General features: G+C 37.0%; 2 protein-coding genes across 2 annotated transcripts; both read left to right on the top strand.

The window, feature by feature from the left end:
• Positions 1–10,189: 10,189 nt before the first annotated feature.
• On the top strand, positions 10,190–13,608 carry LOC127644679 (holocytochrome c-type synthase). Its single transcript, XM_052127990.1, has 7 exons — positions 10,190–10,301; positions 10,796–10,937; positions 11,155–11,315; positions 11,869–12,017; positions 12,145–12,264; positions 12,347–12,433; positions 12,607–13,608. Exons 2-7 carry the CDS (start codon positions 10,835–10,837, stop codon positions 12,797–12,799), a joined length of 813 nt encoding a protein of 270 aa, XP_051983950.1. The 5' UTR covers positions 10,190–10,301; positions 10,796–10,834; the 3' UTR covers positions 12,800–13,608.
• Positions 13,609–13,840: 232 nt separating this feature from the next.
• On the top strand, positions 13,841–20,987 carry rwdd3 (RWD domain containing 3). The gene is made up of 4 exons (XM_052127993.1): positions 13,841–14,001; positions 16,381–16,844; positions 17,116–17,231; positions 19,778–20,987. The coding sequence occupies exons 1-4, from the start codon at positions 13,917–13,919 to the stop codon at positions 19,887–19,889; spliced, it is 777 nt and encodes a 258-aa protein (XP_051983953.1). The 5' UTR covers positions 13,841–13,916; the 3' UTR covers positions 19,890–20,987.
• The last annotated feature ends 1,499 nt before the right edge of the window (positions 20,988–22,486 follow it).

Genomic DNA, 22,486 nt, shown 5'->3' with positions numbered 1-22,486 from the left:
GTAGAGCATGTTACAGATGTGGAAGCTTGCAACATTTGGCCAATGAGTGCAGATTTGTTTTTGAGAAATGTCACCAATGTGGGAAACAAGGACACATAATGAAAGTATGCAAATCAAAAAGTTTCAGCAGAGAGACAAACTTTCAAGGGGGAGAAAGACGTAAGAGAGTTGTGACCAGAGGACAGAGATCGTATTATGTGGGCAGAGATGAAAAAAGTGCATCTGATGAAGAGGGTATTTTTACAGTTCACAGTTTGAAAGAAACCGAGATTCCAAAGGTTGCTCCACTGACTATCACACTGGCTGTTAATGAGTCAATTATACCTTTTGAAGTGGATACCTGTTGTGGTGTGACTGTGATGAATGGGTCAAATTTTTCCAAATTATGGACAAAGTATAAAATTCCAGAATTAAAGACCTGTTCTTTGAAGTTAAAAACCTATACTGGCCAAACCTTAACGGTGTTAGGTTCTGCGCAGGTGGAAGTTAGACACAAAGGAAACATTAAGGAATTACCTGTAGTGGTAGTACCCGGAACAGGTCCCAATTTATTGGGTAGAGGATGGATTAAGGAATTGGGCATGGAATTGGAGGCTATACATAAGATTCAAGGGGTGGAAAATGTAACCTTGACTAAAGTGCTTAGCCAACATTCAGAGTTGTTTAAAGAGGAATTAGGTGAATTGAGAGGTCCACCAGCAAAGATTTATGTGGACAAGGAAGCGGTCCCCAGATTTTTCAAAGCCAGACCAGTTCCTTATGCAATGAAGACGAAGGTAGAAGCTGAAATAGAACGCCTGTTCAAAGAAAAAATCATAGAACCTGTTAAACACTCTGAATGGGCTGCACCTGTAGTACCGGTTTTGAAACCGGATAATACTGTACGACTATGTGGTGACTACAAGCTAACTGTAAATCGAGTTTCAAAGTTGGAACAATATCCTATCCCTCGAATAGATGATTTGTTTGCAACATTGTCAGGTGGGCAAAAGTTTACCAACCTGGATATGAGCCATGCTTACCACCAGATTGCATTAGATGCGGAGTCCAAGAAATATGTCACAGTGAATACCCACAAGGGCTTGTTTACTTACCGTGTGTTACCCTTTGGAGTTTCTTCTAGTCCTGCCATCTTTCAGAGGACCATTGAAGGAGTATTGCAAGGTCTTCCGTATGTGGCAGTTTTCCTGGATGACATCCTGGTGGCTGGTCGTAATGATGAGGAGCATCTCCAAACGCTTGCCAGGGTATTGGAAAGATTGCAGGAAGCAGGACTGCGGTTGAAACGGAGCAAATGTTCCTTCATGGAAAAAGAGGTAACGTTCTTGGGCCATAAAGTAGATGAGACTGGCCTCCACCCAGTACCAGAAAAGGTGACTGCTATTCAAAACGCTCCCTCACCAAAGAATGTGACCGAGTTGAAGGCCTATTTGGGACTGTCAAATTACTATAATAAGTTCTTACCCAACTTGTCTACCGTTTTAGCCCCTGTGCACAAGTTGTTAAGGAAAGATGAAAAATGGAACTGGGAGGGGGAACAAGAGGCTGCTTTTGCTCAATCCAAGAAAATGATCCACTCAGTACAAGTTCTGGTCCACTATGACCCTCAGAAGGATGTGATTTTATCATGTGATGCTTCTCCTTATGGCCTAGGTGCAGTTCTTTCGCATAAGATGCCGGATGGTAGTGAAAGACCCATTGGATTTATGTCAAGGACTTTGAATCAAGCTGAGCGGAATTATTCACAGTTGGACAAGGAAGGGTTGGCCATCATGTTCGGCTTGCAATGCTTCCATAAGTATTTGTATGGTCGGAAGTTTACTATAGTTATGGACCATAAACCCTTGTTGTCTTTATTTAATGAATTAAAAGCTGTTCCCCAAATGTCATCTCCTAAGATCCAGCGTTGGGCTGTGACACTAAGAGCCTATGAATACAACATCCTCTATAAGCCTGGCAAAGATCATGGAAACGCAGATGCTCTAAGTCGGTTACCATTGTCAACAGAGTCGGACATTGAACAGGAGGAAAGAGTCCTGATGCTGGAGAATGCAGACATAACCTTGATTACTGCAGAACAAGTGAGAGGGTGGACGCAAACCGATCCGGTATTATCCAGGGTGAGAGAAATGGTGCAACGTGGTGGGCATGAATTAATTGGAGCAGAGTTTGACCCTTTTACATCAAGACAAGATGAATTAAGTGTACAGGATGGTTGTGTGCTCTGGGGGGCCAGAGTCATCATTCCCAGTGTGGGTAGATCAGAAGTCCAGGTGGAATCAATGTCTGCTAACACTTTCTTCTTTGCTACTCTTAAGCCAAAGCCAAAAAGTATTAGATTGCCCCCTATAGGTTAATCTACAAAAGCTCACTCTACAACAAATATCCAATCGAGTTTATTTTATTTTATTTTTTAAATATGATTCACAATATTATCACGATTCTTTTTCATGTTAGTTTTACTGTTTTGCAAGTTGTCTGAGCAAATAATAGTTTAATTAGACTAATGTTGCATTAACAATGCATTTCTAACATTTATGTGTTTACAATTCACAAATTCTCAAAATTTATTTTACACAGACTTTAACAAAACTAGAAGTAATTAAATTTTAATCGACCGATTTTTACAATCCCATTCCCACTGTGGGAAAGATTAATCAGCCCAAAATCTAGCTGATCACATGCCTGAGGGACCCAAAAGAATGAAGTGTGTCAGATTTCTTAACTTTTTAACGTAACAGACATGCTTGACTGTGTGTATGAAAATACAAAATGGACATTTTGACCCGCGGCTGTACAGACATATGGATAACAGCCATGCCAATCCGTGAAACCTGATCCATATGGATCACGGACCAACTGCAATCCGTTTATCTATCGTTCTATCCATTACATTTTTTTAAATTTTTTTTTTCACTAAGGGAACCTTTTCACAGACATTTACACACTTTCATATCTTGGCAGTGAAAGACAAACTATTCAACACTGTATTAAAGAATATCAAAGCAATGACAGAGAGTGATAGAAAATTTGCCATTTATCTTCAAGTATTTATGGGTATTTAAAGTTTGAAGTCATGTAACCCACACATCTATTTAACATGCATAAATGAGTTATTGTCCAACCCTAATAACATCTGTTCTCACTCCCCTTCATCCTAGAATTCCAGAGGAAAGTTCTTCAAATGTTAATTGATATAAGAGATTTGGTAAAAGTCGCAATCAGAACAACGGATGCATTTACTCTAAAGCCAGCCAACAGTGTGAACGAATTGCAAGAATTGGAGTCTCGTTTGCAAGATAAAAATGAAAGAGCAGCCTTGGTGAGTTTTATGAATGCAATCAAGCACAATTCTTAAAGGAACATGCCGACTTTTTGTGACTTTTGCTTATTCAGCGTATCCCCCAGAGTTAGAGAAGTCCATACATTAGGGCTGAACGATACATCGAATTTTCATCGTCATCGCGATATGAACTCGCGCGATGAACACATCGCAACAGACAGCCTGACACGATGAATAATGCCTGGTTCAGATTACAAGATTTTTGTGTCTGTTACGATAGTCACAGTGTCGTCACTCGCAAACACTCACTCGCGCACGCACACACACACACACACACTCGCTGTCCCTCGCTCACTCACTTGCGCTCACTCACTTGCACACACACACACTCATACATGAAGGCCAACGTGAGCAATGTTTTTATATGAAATATGTCACCTTTTTCAGCCTTCTGAGTTTGCAGGTCTGATTCTCAAATAACGGTCGCCTAAAAAAAGGGTGGGGCTGCTGGAATATTTTAAACTCACCACTGAAAAGGTTAATGACGAGTTAGAAGCTGCTGCTTGTCATTTTCCTTCACTGAATTATGTGGCCGACGTTTGCTTGACGTGAGTGTGATATTCATGCGGCAAGAGTGATTTTCGATAGTGTGGGCTCATGTTACAAAACAAAGCAACACTACAGTGTCCAATGCAATATATGCAGTAGTGTAACAGTTAACAAAGGAGGCAACACTGGTAATATAATGAAACGCTTATTAACGCAATACAGCATCTACCAATGCATTGTATTTACTATGTCAGTTTTTTATAATTATTCTTACAGACAATTTTAGTTATTATTATTAGCAAGCATATTTGACAAGACTTGGAGGAGTTGATGACATCGACATGGTGAAAAAAAACAATGTCTGCGTAAGTACTTTTCTTTCCAGTCATTGCATTCATTCGTCACCTTGGGATTATAAGGTTCTATCAGTTTTTTTTGTTGTTGTTTTTTCCCCTCATTTTGAGTTATGGAAGGTGTGTTAAGTGAGACCAGAGCCATATAGAGTGAGAGTTGCGACAACGGAAATTCTAAATGCTTGATCGTCACGTGATTCACGTAGATTTCAGATAATTCCAGGAAGTGCTTTGGCGGGCATTTCAAACTGTTAGAGTAGAGTGACAGAACTGCGATTTCTGGTAATTAGTAGTCAATAAATGCATTTATTTTATATATTTATGTAACACACCGACATATGTATGTAGCGTGAGTATGTTGTTTTTTTAAAAGATCAAATCAGCTAATATTTGAGGATTAGTGTTCGCTTACCGTTATTTGCCTCAACTTATTTCAGGCTAGGGTTTCTGTTGCCTTTTTATGTTACCTCATGTTCATTGTTTTCACTAATCTCATGGTAACTAATGTCATATTTATGACTTTTCAGATAGTACAGAGACAGGCTGGTGACAGATGATTTCCAGCTCACACCGCACAATGGGTCAATGAACTATTAACTATTAGCAGCAGTTACATAAATGTAAAATTTAGTGAAATGAAGTTTATTGTTTACAATTCTATATGTAGTAATATAATTATTTATGTATTATAAATATTATATATCTAATGTATAATTCTTACAATACTTACTCATATACACAATATATTCAGCTTTAAAACAACTTAAGCATACTCGTATATAAACTGCCGTTCAAAAGTAATGAGGCTGAAAATTCAGCTTGGCATCACAGGAGTAAATTCCATTTTAAAATACATTAAAATAGAAAACAGTTATTTTAAATTTTAATAATATATTACGATATTACTTTTTTTTTTTTTTTAAACCATGGATGAAACTGAATCAAGAGAACAGATTTTACAATTAATAGGGTGTTACTAACGTTATCCAGCTCCAATCCTTGCCTAATCTGTTAGTTATCCGATAACATCCCTTATCTCCTAATTTAATGAGTAATACTCAACTATAAGGTTTTAATTTACAAGTTATTTTTATTTAGATGTACTGATAATATACAGAATAAGATAATATTATTCTTTAAACGTCTCACCTTTTAAAAGTGCATCGCAAACGGTTTGTTCTACGGCGCGGCATGTGTTTGCTGCTACTTCCGGGAACTATTGAGAGGCTCCACGAGCCGCCATTGCTGTAAAAAAACGTTCCATTGGAGTCAATGGAGTTGTCGCAACTCTCTCTCTACAGGTGAAACTCGAAAAATTAGAATATCGTGCAAAAGTTCATTAATTTCAGTAATTCAACTTAAAAGGTGAAACTAATATATTATATAGACTCATTACAAGCAAAGTAAGATATTTCAAGCCTTTATTTGATATAATTTTGATGATTATGGCTTACAGCTTATGAAAACCCCAAATTCAAAATCTCAGAAAATTAGAATATTACATGAAATTAATAAAAAAAAGGATTTTAAATACAGAAATGTCGGCCCTCTGAAAAGTATAATCATGCATATGTACTCAGTACTTGGTTTGGGCCCCTTTTGCATTAATTACTGCCTCAATGCGGCGTGGCATGGATGCTATCAGCCTGTGGCACTGCTGAGGTGTTATGGAAGACCAAGATGCTTCAATAGCGGCCTTCAGCTCTTCTGCATTGTTTGGTCTCATGACTCTCATCTTTCTCTTAGCAATGCCCCATAGATTCTCTATGGGGTTCAGGTCAGGCGAGTTTGCTGGCCAATCAAGCACAGTAATACCATGGTCATTGAACCAGGTTTTGGTACTTTTGGCAGTGTGGGCAGGTGCCAAGTCCTGCTGGAAAATGAAGTCAGCATCTCCATAAAGCTTGTCTGCTGAAGGAAGCATGAAGTGCTCTAAAATGTCCCGGTAGACGGCTGCGTTGACTCTGGACTTAATAAAGCACAGTGGACCAACACCAGCCGATGACATGGCTCCCCAAACCAACACAGACTGTGGAAACTTCACACTGGACTTCAAGCATCTTGGATTGTGTGCCTCTCCATTCTTCCTCCAGACTCTGGGACCTTGGTTTCCAAATGAGATGCAAAATTTGCTCTCATCAGAAAAGAGGACTTTGGACCACTGAGCAACAGACCAGTTCTTTTTTCTTTAGCCCAGGTAAGACGTTTGACATTTGAAGCCCATGTCCAGGACCCGTCTGTGTGTGGTGGCTCTTGATGCAGTAACTCCAGCCTCAATCCACTCCTTGTGAAGCTCCCCCACACATTTGAATTGCCTTTTCCTGACAATCCTCTCCAGGCTACGGTCATCCCTGCTGCTTGTGCACCTTTTTCTTCCACACTTTTCCCTTCCACTTAACTTTCTATTAATGTGCTTTGATACAGCACTTTGAGAACATCCAACTTCTTTTGCAATTACCTTTTGAGGCTTTCCCTCCTTGTGGAGGGCGTCAATGATGGTTTTGCACAACTGTCAGGTCAGCAGTCTTCCCCATGATTGTGAATTCAACTGAACCAGACTGAGAGACCGTTTAAAGGCTCAGGAACCCTTTGCAGGTGTTTAGCTGATTAGAGTGTGACACTTTGAGCCTACAATACTGAACCTTTTCACAATATTCTAATTTTCTGAGATTTTGAATTTGGGGTTTTCATAAGCTGTAAGCCATAATCATCAAAATTATATCAAATAAAGGCTTGAAATATCTTACTTTGCTTGTAATGAGTCTATATAATATATTAGTTTCACCTTTTAAGTTGAATTACTGAAATTAATGAACTTTTGCACGATATTCTAATTTTTTGAGTTTCACCTGTATATGGCTCTGAGTGAGACTAGTAAGAGGTCCTGACTCTCTGTGGTCATTAAAAATCCCAGGCCAAATCTACCCAATGGCCTCTTGTTAATCATGGTCTCCTAAACATCCCCATATGCCAATTGGCTGCTTCACTCTACCTATATACCAACAATTACCTGGTGGTGTTTTGGCTCAATAGGCCGATGGTTGACCGTATCAACGTTAACCGATCAAAGTTGTCGGTAGTCGGTTAAAAAAAAAAGTGATCTCTAAATTAGGCTATTATACGTTGTGAATTCCGGTTCGCGTACCCACACCGAAGTGATAAAATAAAACAAAATTCTGTATCAAATTATAGGCAAGAGAAGTAGTTTGTTTAGGCATGGTTTGTAGGGAATTACAAACCTGCGCACATATATTCAAAAGCACATAACTATAGATTCAATTCTCAATGCGCATGTGAACACCATCAGCGTTTATCACAGGTTCGTGTTTAAAGTCTGTTTAGAGAGAACGCCGTCGTCTTAGCGGCCCCTAATTTAATAACAAATGATCATTGTGACGGAGGTGAATCAATCAAAACTAACTTTAGCTGGAAATAACATTATTCGAGAATCGCTATAAAGCCAAAACATTCTCGGCTACCTTAAGTTATATGTTTATCTCTGTAAAGCTGCTTTGAAACGATCCATTGTTACAAGCGCTATATAAATGAAGATGACTTGACTTGACTAATAACTTTGACATTCTTAAAGGGGTCATATAATGCCATTTTTGTACAAGTTAATATGAATCTTTAGGGTCTAAATGAAAACTTCATTTTTCCCATCGTAAACAAAACTCAGCCACTGCGTCTTCAGCGGTTCAGATTTAGGAACATCAAAATGACTGCTGTGTTCGTTATTACACCGAAGAACAGAACACCACAATCGCTAGGCACCATTCTGCTCCAGTGTATCAACAATGATGACGGACTATGATTGACAGCTACGCTCACGAGCGAGGGCGGTCTGTGTTGAAACACTGCTGTCAATCAACAATTCTGGGAGGCGTCCGACCGTGTGACGTCACACGGTCGAACGGCTCGATTTGAGGCAGGGGAAAATATATAAGGAGATTAAAACAAAAACACTGGATGGATTTTTATCATAATAGGATGGTTGTGTACAGGCACAGCCAACACACATTTCAGTACAATCAACTTGAAAAAGTGCATGTACCATTATATGACCCCTTTAAAAGCTTTTCCATAAATTTATAGCAATTTTGTTGATCTGGACTGTTTTGATTTTTTCCCTTTAGATGCAGTCGTCAATGCACACAACACAACCAGTACAAAAGTAATGGAGACCATGTCCAAATATTTAAAATATGCACCAGAGAGGATGGGTGGTGGTGGCCGTAAGAAGACTCTTCCTTGAAGACACCTTTTTAATGACTGTTGCTAGTAGAATGTGAAGTTCTACAAAAGACTTCTTACTTGTTCTACAAACTTTCCTTACTTTCACTTGGATTCTTTTTCACTTAATTGTTGAGATTTTAGAATGTTATGAAATGAGTACATATGTTTGTTACGAAATGAGTACATATGTTGGTCACAAGTTTGGAAATGGTAAGATTTTAGTGTTTGTCAGTGTTACGGTTTATGTATTTTTGGTCAAACAGACTTGAGCAAGTTTCCAAACCATATTTGTAATTATTTATATATAGGCTATTGTGTGAATATTTGCAGTGTGTATGAAATTAGAATTAAAAGCTTTTTCCCTCTGCATTCTGATATCATTAAACCCTTAAGAAAGTGCTTTGTTGTTGAACGAGAATTTTTTCAATACATTATGTGAAAGTGTGAATGTAGTCTACAATATAGATGTATATTTAAATTCTAAGAAAATTATTTTTCCATTTGGTGTAATTGTTAAACTTTTTCTTTAGAAAATGAAGCACCTCATCCCTGCACTGCAGATTTATGAACATCTAATTGTTAGAATGTTTTTTTTTCTTTTTATGTCGTCCAATTGCAAATCATGTACAGCAAGTTTTATTAGTTGCTGAAAATACTAAATATGCACCGAAAATCATAGTTTACTTTTCAGTGTTGACGTTTAAGCAAAATTACAGGTAGGCTACGCCGGGTACAGGGTTACAATATCAACGTTGATTCAATTTCGAATTTCAAAATCGAAAGGTGATTCAACGTCGACAGAAGACCATAACCCGAAAGGTAAGAGTGAAACGACGTCGCGATTTCAACGGTGAATCAACGTTGTTTCTTCCGCGGTGAAACGACATCACAATATCAACGTTGATCCGTTTTGCAAAATCGAAAGGTAATTCACCGTTGATTCAACCATGGTACCTGACGTTGTTTCAACGGTGAATCAACGTTGAAATGCCGGCTGGGAAGGGAATTAGTATTCCGCTTGAGTTTTGGCTGGCTACATACGCGACGCTGAGAAAGTGAAAAAGCAGACATGGTAATTGAAATTGCTATTTAAATATGACAGGGCCAAAACTCGTAAGATATGGGAAACACAGTTGCAAACGGACTTTGCTTTTCCATTTGAAATCTGGCAGTCACTGTGCGTTCGCTTAAACGAAAATGCAAACGGTAATGCGCGATTTGCAATTGCGTTTGGATTATGTCACATTTTATGTGTCCACAAATTGAAAACGCAATTGCAAATACAATTTGCAATTCCTTTTGAATAATGTCCGGAAAATCATTCCATGCACACATCTGCACTATTCTACGTCGTTTTGTAGTGCAAGTAGTGCGGGTAGTATGTTTACACTGGTTGACAAAACAGATGTTATAATGAAGAATGTAACAGCTAGTGAAACGTCTGTGAAGACAGCACCTTGCATATGTAAGTTGAATGCTTTACCATCACACAAAACTGTGTGAATATGTACTTTGTTTGAAATGCAAGTGTTGAATTGAGGTCCGCTAATGCACTAAAGCTAGCGGCAACATATTACGTGCGCTTGAAACGTCACTACTGTCAGCTGTTAAAAGGCGAATGCTTCTGTGTAGTAACAAATCTTTAAGTGTTTATAAGTGCATAGTGTATAGTGTGTAATTTGGGACACAGCTTTGGTCTCGGCTTATCAAGCCAAAATAATAAAGCTCTCCGATGCTATAGGGGGCAGTATTCACTTCACTGTCCGAACTACCACACACATTGTGTGATGTAAGGCACCGCGACAGCACCAGAGCACCGTGGGAGATGAGGCATGTTCCTAGTGAACGATATTGACAGTAGAGGTGGCATGTACCGTTAAGTAAGTGTTCTTTACTATTATATAGCGATTACACTTGCATATATAGCGTTAACAGAGCAATTTGAATTGTCTGAGAAATTAGTTGCGCTACATTTGCTTTTCAATAAATGCTTGTGTCCAAGCTGTTCAGTAAGAGAGGAGCCTTGTGTAACATTTGTTACACAACTATTTGAAAGCATCATTCTGTAGTACATGCTGCAGGAATAAAACAATTTGATATTATTAAGATTCCCCGGGTTAAAGAAAAACGTTACTGACAGGTCTTCACTTTATTTTTAAATGACTGCACCTAAAGTCACCTTGCAAAATCCTGCATTTAGAAATGTATCAATACAGGACTTGTGAGGCTTATAGCAGTTCATTCTTATGTCATGTCTTTTCAAGAGATGGTTAGATGGTTATGATTTAAATATATATTTAGATAACAACAATGACATGCAAAATGAAAAGTCACTCAAATATGTGTCTGTTCATTGATCTTTCTTTACAAATAGGTCTGATCCTCTTCGTTTGGGAACCTGTTGGGAGACACGATGTCCAGCCCTACAGGGACTGTGAAGGCAGAGGGCATCGTGGTGCCTGATTCTGGCAGCACACCACCACAGGGCTGTCCGATGCACAGAGATGTTAAAAAAAGTAAGACTTCTCTTCAGTAATTGCAATAATCAACCAACCAGCTGTGGAAAATCCACCACAGTTTATTTTTTTCATTTTTTTTTCATATACAGTAACTTACTGATGGTATATCTTGTTTTTTACCTTGTCACAACATTAGAAATAAAGTTCACAATCCCTTTGCTCAGTCTTCTGACTGACTAGTCATTAACACCTCAAACATGCGTGCCTCCTTCAGAATGCCCAGAGCTTCAGGTGTCTGCACCTAGCAAAGATGAGCTGAAGACAGTGACGGATATACCTGCACATCAGGAACGGGCTTATGAATTTGTAGAGTGTCCAATGAGAGCTGCCAATGGAGTCAAAACTGCAATTTCTGACATCAATCCAGCAAATATGGTATGCAGCTACTGATTTAACTTGTTGTGCACTAAAGGGATAGTTCACCCAAAAATGAAAATTCTCTCATCATCTATTCACCCGCATGCATCCCAGATATGTATGACTTTCATCTGCTGAACACAAATGAAGATTTTTAGAAGAATATTTAGGTCTATATAATGCAAGTGTATGGGTACCAAAATTTTAAGGACATAAAGGCAGCATTAAAGTAATCCTTAAGACTCCAGTTTTTGAATCCATATCTTCTGAAGTGATAAGATAGGTGTGGGTGAGAAACAGATCAATATTTTAGTCCTTTTTTACTATAAATTGTTCTCCCTACCAAGTAGGTGGCGATATGCACAAAGAATGCAAATCGCCAAAAACAAAAGAAGAATGTGAAAGTGGAGATTTATGGTCTCCTAATTTTTTGATTTATATAGATGTTTAATATTTGCAAATGAAAGGTATTTCATCTCGATGATTGATCGTTTTCGGCTTTGATTTTGAACTTGATAGATGGAAATAGGATCTCTTCATCATCCAGCCTCATTTTACTGTTTCCAAATAGATGCCACCACCTAACCAGCAGCCGTCACCTGGTCAACCATTTATCCTGTCTGTTGCAAGAGAGGAGTCTACCATCCCCCGTGCTGGATCTGAGCAGAAATGGGTTTATCCTTCAGAACAGATGTTCTGGAATGCCATGCTGCGGAAAGGGTGAGTTTTTCTTGTGTCCTGATGGAGAATATAGCAGATGGAGCAATATAGCTATGTGCGATAGACATTGTCCAAGAATGGCATCATGATTTGTAAGGGGAACTCCCAACTCCTTAATCTTCACCAGATGGCGCTGGAACAATGATGATGTCAACCAAAAAGATATGTCAAACATCATCAGTATTCACAACCAGAATAATGAGCAAGCCTGGCAGGAAATCCTCAGATGGGAGAAGCTCCATTCCATGTAAGTTACTCATCAAATGCAATCGTGTCCTCAGTTGCCACCGCAATGATCAGTCCTGATTTTCTGCTGCTGTCCTCCACAGAGACTGCCCATGCGGACCTTCTCTTTTAAGGTTTGGTGGCAAAGCAAAAGACCTCTCACCCAGAGCTAGGTTTCGCCACTGGATGGGGTAAGTGACGTTATTCCATAATAAAATCACTTTACTGTAACTGATGCTTTTGTTGTTTTTTTTGTGACGAGTGCCTAGTCTGTCTTGTGCCTGCTGCTTTCTCACAATAATTGTTGCAGTCCGTGGTCAAGTCAGATATCAAAAGGTGTGTTTTTTGGTCTTTCTTGTTGTAGGCATGAACTACCATTTGACAGGCATGACTGGATTATTGACCGGTGTGGAAAAGAGGTCAGATATGTAATAGACTACTATGATGGTGGCCAGGTGTCCAAGCACACCATCCTAGACGTGCGTCCTGCCTTTGATTCTTTAGGGGCTGTTTGGGACCGTATGAAAGTGGCCTGGTGGCGCTGGACCTCCACGTGAATCTCCCTCATGAGTCTTTCATGATCAATAGGATATACAGGATCTGACCTCCAGCGAAAACTGTTAAGAATAATATAGTGGCACTGTGATGATCAGATGAATAATACATTTTACTTTGTGTTAAACAAGAAGCAAACATACAGTATACAGATGTGTTAACTACTATGTTTTATGCAGTGGATTGTCAAAGTTATGAGGGCGTCCTGGCATGCTATAATGAAATGTAGTGTATGATTTTTAGATCAGTTATTAACCAATATTGATGCATCAACACACATTTGATTTTCTACTTTATTTGAAAATATTCAGAGCGTTAACCATCCACATTGATGCTGTGATTAATTGTAATGACCCTCAACTGTTAAAACAGAATCCAATGATGATGTGAATAGTCTGTTGGAAATATTTTCTGTTTATCTTCATTTACTACTATTTTATTGCATAAAGGTTTATTTCTGCCATAAAGTAATTTGTTGACAAAATGTGTTTAATATTCATAATATATCTGTAAATGAAGTTCAGGAGGAGCTTGATGCAGTAGTCCTGCCAATCATATTCCAAGGATATACATGTATTAGTGGCTGCTTCCCTCACAACGGTCACGATTCTTCAGGCACTCCTCCAACTCCCCATCTCCACTATTATGTTTCATAATGTCTATACCAATTATTTTACAATTGTCTTTCTATTTTTTTACTTTAGTCAGATAGTCCAGGGGGAGGAGGTGGATCTCAGAAAAAAAATAATAATAATTATATATAGCTTTCAGTTAATTCTTCCTGCCACAATGTAATTTAAACATTAGAATTTACCACATAAGACTTTCAACAAAAAATATGATGGGTTTGAATTTCTAGCAGATTGCAAATTATGTTCAGTGATGCAATCCAATAAAATTATGCAGTGACAAGTATTACTTGTAATCAAAACAAAACGATGCATATATTTGTTGAAAATTAGTTCATGTACAACATTTTATGTTATAGATTAGGATGGAACCGTTTTTGCAATAGTGTTTCTACCCGGAAGTCTATCTTCTTGTACAACAACAAACCATGTGAATGTCGGGACGCTCACTCTATAATGTCACGTTTCGTGTCTCTCTTGGCTTACAAAAATGGCAAAGGAAGCGACTGATGAAATGTCCGTTTTATCAGCTATATACTGCGAAAAGGATGAGTTTGAGTTGCTCGAAGAGTCAGGTGAGTTTGCTGGCTTCAAAGAATGTACTATGGTAATAATAGTTTCTTTATCTACCTTTAAATTGATCAATTACACAATATGGTATACAAATAAACACATTTATGTTAATTTCACTACAGTATAAACCTACACTTGTATTTAATGAAAATATAAGAATGTGTCATGTATTGGGGACAGATTACTGCCATCTGGTGCAATGAAAAAGAGTAATTATACGATTTGAAAATGATGTCACAATAAAAATAACCAGTAGATGAGGCACTCAATTAAAGTTTCAAGAGGTCCGGCCTCTAAATTTCCTTCCCAGCAAAGGTCCGGATAATAATAGGCTACAGAGCTTACACATATGGCTATGAAACTATATAATATATATTTTTGAATAGTTTTTATAACTTACCACTTTGGCAGCAGTAGTACTTTGTAAAAAAAAAAAAAAAAAAAAAAAACCGTCAAATTTGTCTCTTCAAAACGAGGCATTTTTTTCACTTAGTTAGACTTCTGCGAGTGCAGTAAAGACAAAATATACTTATATTCAAGATCTATTCTCTAAAAGAAAATATCTTATATGCGGCTTCTTTATGGATTTTTAGACATTTAAAAATATTTATATTTTTAATATTATATTCAACACAAAATTTTTTCTTCTGCAGTATAGCTGCAAGTAAATGTATGTAGTTTTAAAGAAGTTTTAGATATTTATATTGGAAAACAAGCCAAAACAAAAACAAATCATAAACATATTTTGTTGCGGTGTCTAATGGGTTGAAGACTTCCTCTCTCACCTTTCTGTTCACTTCAATCCATCTTTAACTCACAAAAAACAAACTTTCTATTAATAAGAAAGCTGCGTATTGGCAATTTTCTTCATGATAAGAAATAAGCCGTGACACATATATTATGATTCAATAAGTCGCTAGCCATCACGCTATAATTTCGCTTCAGCAAATGCGCGCTCGAGGGACGAGCGTCCCCGCGACAAAGTGAGCATCAGCCGGGTGCAATTTCGATCTCTCCCCCTTAGATTGGGAAATGAACACAACTCTTAGAAGAGGCGCTGACCGGACAGAAAAATGCCAGTTTCTGAGTTTGTAGTTATTTACATGACCTGAAATTCCCCGATTGCTCTGGGAAAATATTCAAAGCCTCGGGTGTGTAAAAATCTAAACAAAACAGTGTCATCTGGTGTTGGTCCAATTTAAAGCAGCCATAATCCTGGGTATGCAGCTCCATTGTATAAAGCACCTGATCACGTTTTGATCCAGTCTGCACAAATAAGCCTAACAATGATGTGTGTTGATTTTCAACTTCTGATAATTTTATTCACTTATTAAATTATGGCAATAAATGTGATAATAATATTGATGTACATAAATAACAGACTAACAGAGTTGTATGAGTCAAGTATCTGGTGCTCTATTTTTAATAATACTTGTATTACAGGATATATCATAATGTAATTTGAAATACGTTTGTAAATGGACTTAAACTTCCATAAACCTGAAGAGTAGACATCTGGATTCGTACAGTCCGACACACAGCGTGAATGTGACTGGACAGAAAGCAAGACTTTGTTTTTCATTGATCACGTGATTCTGTGAGCCAGCGCTTCATTGATAATTGTGCTGCGTATTCGATACACGCTTTGAAGCTTCAGTGTCATACAAAACTTCACTACTGAATTGTGGATGTGTTATAGTCTCACCCATTCATTCCTGTGTTTGTGTGTATGAGCACATGTTTTCTGCATTGTGGATGTGTTATATTCTCACTCGTTCATCCCTGTGTGGATGTGTTATAGTCTCACCCATTCATTCCTCTGTGTGTGAGTGAGTGTGTAAGCGTATGTGTTCAGCATTGTGGATGTGTTATCGTCTCACCCCTTAATTTCTATCGGTGTGTTCTGCATTTTGGCTGAATTATTTATTTTATTTGACAAATTCCCAAAAATTGCTCTGTGTTATAGTTTTGCCTATTCATTTCTATGCATGTAAGTTCATGTGTTCTGCTTTGTGGATGTGTCAAGTCTCACACCTTCAATTCAATTATTGATTTCATTTGACAAATTCCCCCCAAAATTGCTCTGTGTTACAGTCTCTGTGTCTATAGGTTCTGGGCACTTGTCAGCTGGTCATGCTGGGAGACCAGCAAACCACTTTAGACTGTTTTAAGATTTTTTGTTTCCCGGCTGGTGTAACAATCATATTTTTGTGAAAACTATGGTTATAAAAGGTAAATCTAAGATGTCTGGACGTTTCTGATTTTTCTGCATTCTCAAGTTTGCATTTTACATAAGAAAAGATGTTACATGATATTAAATTATTTCAATCACTTTTACACTGATCTGTTTAAATCTAATGTCATGTTATGTTTAAATGCAGCTGAAAGAGGATTTGTGTACCGCATACATACTCTGACAGAGAAGAACAACGAGAAAACTCCTCTAAGCCTTATTTTCCACATCTCTCCTGATTACCCGCACACGCCTCCAGACATCAGCATCAGTTCCAGCCATTTATCGAGGAAACGGTGCCAGCACCTGAGAAACAGTTTACTTGACAGAGCACGATCACTTCCACCAGAGCCTATGGTCCATGGCTTAATTCTGTGGCTTCAGGAAAACTTCTCTGACTTGAACAAAACATCAAGCAGCCATTTAGCAGAGATAAGACCAGAAATTAAAGAAGAAACCTGGACAGCATTACTGCATATAGATCATATGAGATCCAAAGCAAAATACATCAAACTAATTGAAAAATGGACAATAGAGTTGTGTCTCACTGGAAGACTCTTTACAGGGAAGCTGATATTGATTCTGCTGCAAGGAACAAAAGAAAATATTAAAGTATGATTACAAGTTAATACAAAATGTATTTCTAAAAGTAGAAATCTTCATGGTCTCAGTTAATTTGCTTATCAAATCTTGTTTTATTTCGCTAACACCCTAAAATGCTTCTGTAATGGAACGATAATGTAACTTTTCTAACACTATATCGCATACTTGCTAAACACATGTTTTACTTTTAATTAATATCTACTGTAACTGAAGAGTGTGTATTGTTTCGTATGTTCATACATTTTTATGACACATACATGCTAAATCTGTCTTTCTATAGGAATACCTACATCTTCAGAAGACTGTGAAAGTTGATGTTGATTCCTCAGGGAAACGCTGCAAAGAAAAGATGATGAGTGTCCTATGTGAGATCCCACAATCAGAGGAGATGTTAATGTAAGGCCCAGAACACTTTTAAACATCTGCATTCTACATGCACTTTCAATAGACCTTTTCACATTGTTAAAGTGTGTGGTATATTGTGTATATACCATATATACAGCAATGCCTCATCATTGCTGTCTGTCACTCCCTGTTTGTCTTGCTTTCTTTGCACATACATCAGGGCTCCAGACTGAAAAAATGACTTGGGAGCCATTGGCTCCTAAACTGAAACATTAAGGAGCCAAATGGCTTTTTTTAGTTGCCAAATCACAGAATTGCTTAATTTAGATTGCTGTTCAGAAACAAGATAGAAAGCAGAAGAAAAGGAAGACTATATATATATATATATATATATATATTTTAGGGCTGTCAATGGATTACATTTTTTTATCGAATTAATTACATGGTGTTCCGATTAATTAATCGTGATTAATCGCATATACAAATATTTGTTGAGAAAGCTCCTCATATAACAATAATTCAATATATAATGACGAAATAATTATACATAGTTTTATATATATATATATAAAACAAATGTTCAGATAATTCAAATGCATTACATTCTTGTAGCAGAAGAGTTCATCATTGATAAGACAATATAAAAATTAGCTTTGGAATACAATGTATTGATTACTACCATATTATTGATCATAAGTCAATCATTGGCATACAGTTCACAGCAATCCATTTCACAAGTGAATTTTGCAATCAGTTTGAGATTTATTGTGAGGGTTTGTTTAGGGACTGTCAATTTACACCTGCGTTAGACATTTTTTTTTTTTTAGAATCAAGCCAGGAGTATACATAGTACACAATACTACAGATATATTTTACAATAATGCCAAGACATTATATTCATTAGTTAGTGTAATGGTTTTCAATGCTTTGGAGTTGTTGGAGGTACAAAGAGTATTTAAATAATACTTCAAGTCTTTACAAAAATGTGCAAATAGGGGTTTTATAGACATAAATTTACACTTATGTATTAAAAACTTGGCAAGAAAAATAAAAAGATTAATCAGAAATAAAAAGATTAATCAGACATAAAATGTCTTTATAAAGCAAAGAAAAACTAGTTAAAATAGAGGTACGTACAAACAAACAAACTTTTCATCTACAGCATTACAGAAGAAGCAAAGTGGATCTATTTCAGGGAGCATGTTTCTTAAATAAAGATTGACTGGGTAAAAATGCTGTAATAGTTTAAAGGACACCTCCTTAACCTCGTTGGTAATTAAATATGTATGAGGTAAAGACCGTATGACCTGCGTCTCGGGTGTGTTGCGTCATAAAAAGAAAATGTTTAGGTCACTGTGTCGAGTTAAATATAGTTTAATACTCAATCTTTAAACACATCTTAAGATCCCTTAAAGATCGCATTTGCGCTCCAAGTGTTTTGAACGCAAGAAATGGTTTTCTTCACTGTGTAAACTGTGTTGCTCACACAGCTGAAATTTCAATTACTGCCCTCTGGAGTAAACAGGTGGTACTACAAGCTGGAATTTCTCAGGAAAGCATTGCGATTAAAGTGCGTTAATTTTTGTCAAATTAATCGCACGTTATTAACGCGTTAAATCGACAGTCCTAAAATATATATATATATATATATATAAAGCTTTTGACACTATATGCCTACTATATTTTATGTAAATATCTGTTTGGGCAGTAATAAATAAAACATATTTTCTCTTATATTGGTATAAATTATGAAAGGGGTGTGAACATTTGAGGCAAAAGAGAATGCAAACTTATATATACTGTTTATTAAACCTTCAAATAATGGCTTATCAGCTGTCTTCCTTTTCATCTGCTTTCTATCTTGTTTATATATATACTTTTTTGTTTTTTATCGTTTTAAAATGTTGCCTTACTCTTTCTTTACCGTTTCCGGATGGCCCAGACACAGAGAAATTAAGATGCAGTTTATTGTGCTACTCCAATCCCAATCAACAATTTCCAGAAGAAAAGAGTGGTACACAATACAGGACTTATAATTGTAAAGACGCCCGAAATACACATGGGACTATTATTTTGAAATGTCTGCGCTCCCCTTTGTGAGCTCACTGATGGCTGATTCGCTGAAAAATTGTATCTGATTCAAACTGCTAACCTGAGCTCCAGAGTTTAAACCCTCAGTTCTTTTCAAATGATTCATGAAAAAGATCCGGTTCAAAAGAGTAATTTTTCATGACTCTCTCACGCTGGGTTTATTGTTGCGTTTGATGCAGCGAGCATGTCATCACAACAGAACGGGTAAAAAGCAGAGCAAGACACATTGGTGGCACTCGCTATAAAGATGTATTCAATAACTCGCAAGATTATCTGATGAAACCGCATATGAACGCACACAACCTGACTACATTTTAAATTATAGTCGCAATCTGGAGCTGTGTAGGCCTACGTGTTGTCTCAGTTTTGCAAGGATTTCATTGTACTTGGTACTCTGTACACATGACAATAAAAAAAGTTTTGAGCTTTGATACACATACTCATGTACTCCTCTGTCCAATTGTTTATTAAATGTTTTTCCTGTTTCCCTGCTCTCTTTTTTTCAGGATGTCAACATTTGAAGTGAAAGACATTTTATCACTCGATGACCTCAAAAGGGAGTTTGATCTTGTTGGGCTAACTGAAATTTACCACCAGTTTGTGCCCTCACTCATCTAAACAGCACATAGCTACTGTGTAACATAAACCCTCTACACTAGGTGGAGTCTGACTCTATGTCTGTCTTCAGCCTCATCATGCAATTTTCTTTAAGAAAACGTATAATGCAATGTGTACTTTCTGACTGTACTCTCAGTTGAACTGAATAAGAGTCCCAGGTCATACAGGACAGTGAAAACGCTCAGACATTGCATGAAACTTTATACAAAATATCTGAACATCCTCAAGATAAATTGTGCACATGATTTAAACTGTTTCCTGTTGTTCTCTATAGCACATTTGAAATAAAAAGAATTTCAGATCGCCCTCACAGCTTGAAAAGATATCATATATTCTCACTTTGCTTTTAGTGATATATCTGGACAGTCCGTTTTTGTTCTTTATTATTAATACCAGCAAGCTATATATGTTTGAAGCTGGTATGACAGTCTTCCTACAGGCTATAGGCCAGGGCTCTTCAACTACTTTCTAGCAGAGAACAGATTTTCTAGTTGAAAACATAGCAGGGGCCAAAACATTTTCCGTATTAATTTTAGCTAGCATTTTCATTACAAGTAACATGTTACTTAAAAACACCCTTAATACTGTGCATTTATTCATATTAAAATAGTCAAAGGATATAGTGTATATTGCCCTCTCACTATATCAACCCACATATGAAAACTGTGGTCATATAGAAATGTCATGTTTACTTAAAAGTGCAGTGTGTAAGATTCAGAAACCTTTGTTATCAATGACACCTGTGGCCGTTAAGTGAACTGCAGTCAGCTACCTGTTGCTCGTGCTCACGCACACACTCCATAGGTGAATGAGCAAGCATCAGCCAAAACAATGACGTAACGTACAAAGAGACTGAACTTGATTCACTGACATCATGCTGACAGATGATGTAGCATAATTAAAATGACACTGTTATGATTGTTTTACTACAAACTTTGAGTCTAAACTGAAACTACTTATCAGCTAACATATCATACTGATACACATACAGTTACACCAAAATATACCAGACAGTTTACTGTTGCACTGTACTGTTATGTTGCACTATTGTATGTTTTGTATGTCATATGTTGTACTACAAATAAAAAACCAGTGTATTTGCTGAAATTTATCCTGTTGAATACCATTGAAGTTACAAAGCAAGTTAGCTTGCAATTCATCAGCGTTAGCAGGCAAGATCAAATTAACTAAAATTACACAGATCAAACCTTATGGCACTATATTTCACATGCTTTGCATTTATGTAAGCTTACCTGTCCAATAAGAAGAACAGGGTCAGTTTTGATCCCCAAAACCAGGGGTGCCCACACTTGTTTGTGTGATGATCTACTTTTAAATGACCAACTCAATAAGATCTACCAACTAAAAAACACAGTTTCATTTAAAATAAGAAAATGCTTGTTGGGACTACTGCATGAATCCCTAAATGGAATTAATCTTCTAATTAATAACAAAATATATAATAATATTCAATGTTGATATCATTCAGTTTTAAAACTAAACCCAAAACACCTACAGCACAATAGATTACAATAGCCAGGGCATTTACCTTATTCTGATGACTTGCACTGAATGGAATCAGACAGTTTCGCCTAATCAGGGCAGTAACATCGAAATTTCGCGCTCTGTTCTCAGAAGTCCTTGGAAGGAGCGTATGCGCAAACCTAGTTGTCATGGCAACTGAATAAACAAAACCTCACCTGCTCAATATTTACTCGTCAAGTGCAAGTCAGACAGAAACTAAAAGAAGGAAAGACATTATATTTATTTTTATAAAAATTTAACGAAAGTACATTTAAATTTTGTGCGATCTACCAGCATTGCCTTTGCAATCGACTGGTAGATCGCGATCGCCGTATTGAGCACCCCTACCCAAAACTAAACAAGGTTCCTCCAGGAATCAAATGCATTGACGATGTTCACTCTAGTTTTCGCTCGACCGTGATCTTGTGAGGATTCAGTAGATAAATGTTTTATTGGCTTTCTCTGAGTTGTGTAGGAGTCTGTGTTGTGCTGGGAGTCGGACGTTTGCTGCAATATGTTGTCGCTGTTGAATAGCAGAAGAGAAGCTATTACTGAGGCTCTCGGGAGCATGCATAAACATCACATCCTTATGATTTTACCTGCAGAAACGACCCGCTCCCTTCACATGAACATCAGTCTACAGGCTTTAATAGGCAACCCAGGAAGTCCGGGAAGGGTTCCTTTTTTTAAGTTGGGTTACAAGCCGTTCACACATTTGCAAAAAATTTATTTGAATATTACATGAAAATGTTTACATATTGCACCTTTAAGAATGCATTTTTATTTTTTATATAATAGCTAGCGCAGAGCTTTATTGCCAATTATGCTTACACATAAAAGGAATTTGTCTTTGTGATAGAAGCTTCCAGTGCACAAACAATAAAACATATACATATATATATATATATATTTTATTTTATATATATATATATATATATATATATATATATATATATATATATATATATATATATATATATAGATATATATAGATATATAGATATATATATACACACACACACACACACATACATACATACACAAATAAAAATATGTTATACAGATGCAAGGGA

This window comes from Xyrauchen texanus, chromosome 6 (genome assembly GCF_025860055.1).
Source record: "Xyrauchen texanus isolate HMW12.3.18 chromosome 6, RBS_HiC_50CHRs, whole genome shotgun sequence".
Lineage (NCBI taxonomy): Eukaryota > Metazoa > Chordata > Actinopteri > Cypriniformes > Catostomidae > Xyrauchen > Xyrauchen texanus.
The sequence above is the reverse complement of the archived record's forward strand: the minus strand, read 5'-3'. Positions and strand labels throughout refer to the sequence as shown.

Excerpts from the sequence above, each read along its gene's own strand:
- rwdd3 (XM_052127993.1), top strand. The coding sequence starts at position 13,917 with ATGGCAAAGGAAGCGACTGATGAAATGTCCGTTTTATCAGCTATATAC. Across the intron at positions 14,002-16,380 it reads TGAGTTGCTCGAAGAGTCAG|CTGAAAGAGGATTTGTGTAC; the intron begins GTGAGTTTGCTG and ends GTTTAAATGCAG. Across the intron at positions 17,232-19,777 it reads CAATCAGAGGAGATGTTAAT|GATGTCAACATTTGAAGTGA; the intron begins GTAAGGCCCAGA and ends TCTTTTTTTCAG.
- LOC127644679 (XM_052127990.1), top strand. The coding sequence starts at position 10,835 with ATGTCCAGCCCTACAGGGACTGTGAAGGCAGAGGGCATCGTGGTGCCT. Across the intron at positions 12,018-12,144 it reads AATGCCATGCTGCGGAAAGG|ATGGCGCTGGAACAATGATG; the intron begins GTGAGTTTTTCT and ends AATCTTCACCAG. Across the intron at positions 12,265-12,346 it reads TGGGAGAAGCTCCATTCCAT|AGACTGCCCATGCGGACCTT; the intron begins GTAAGTTACTCA and ends TGTCCTCCACAG.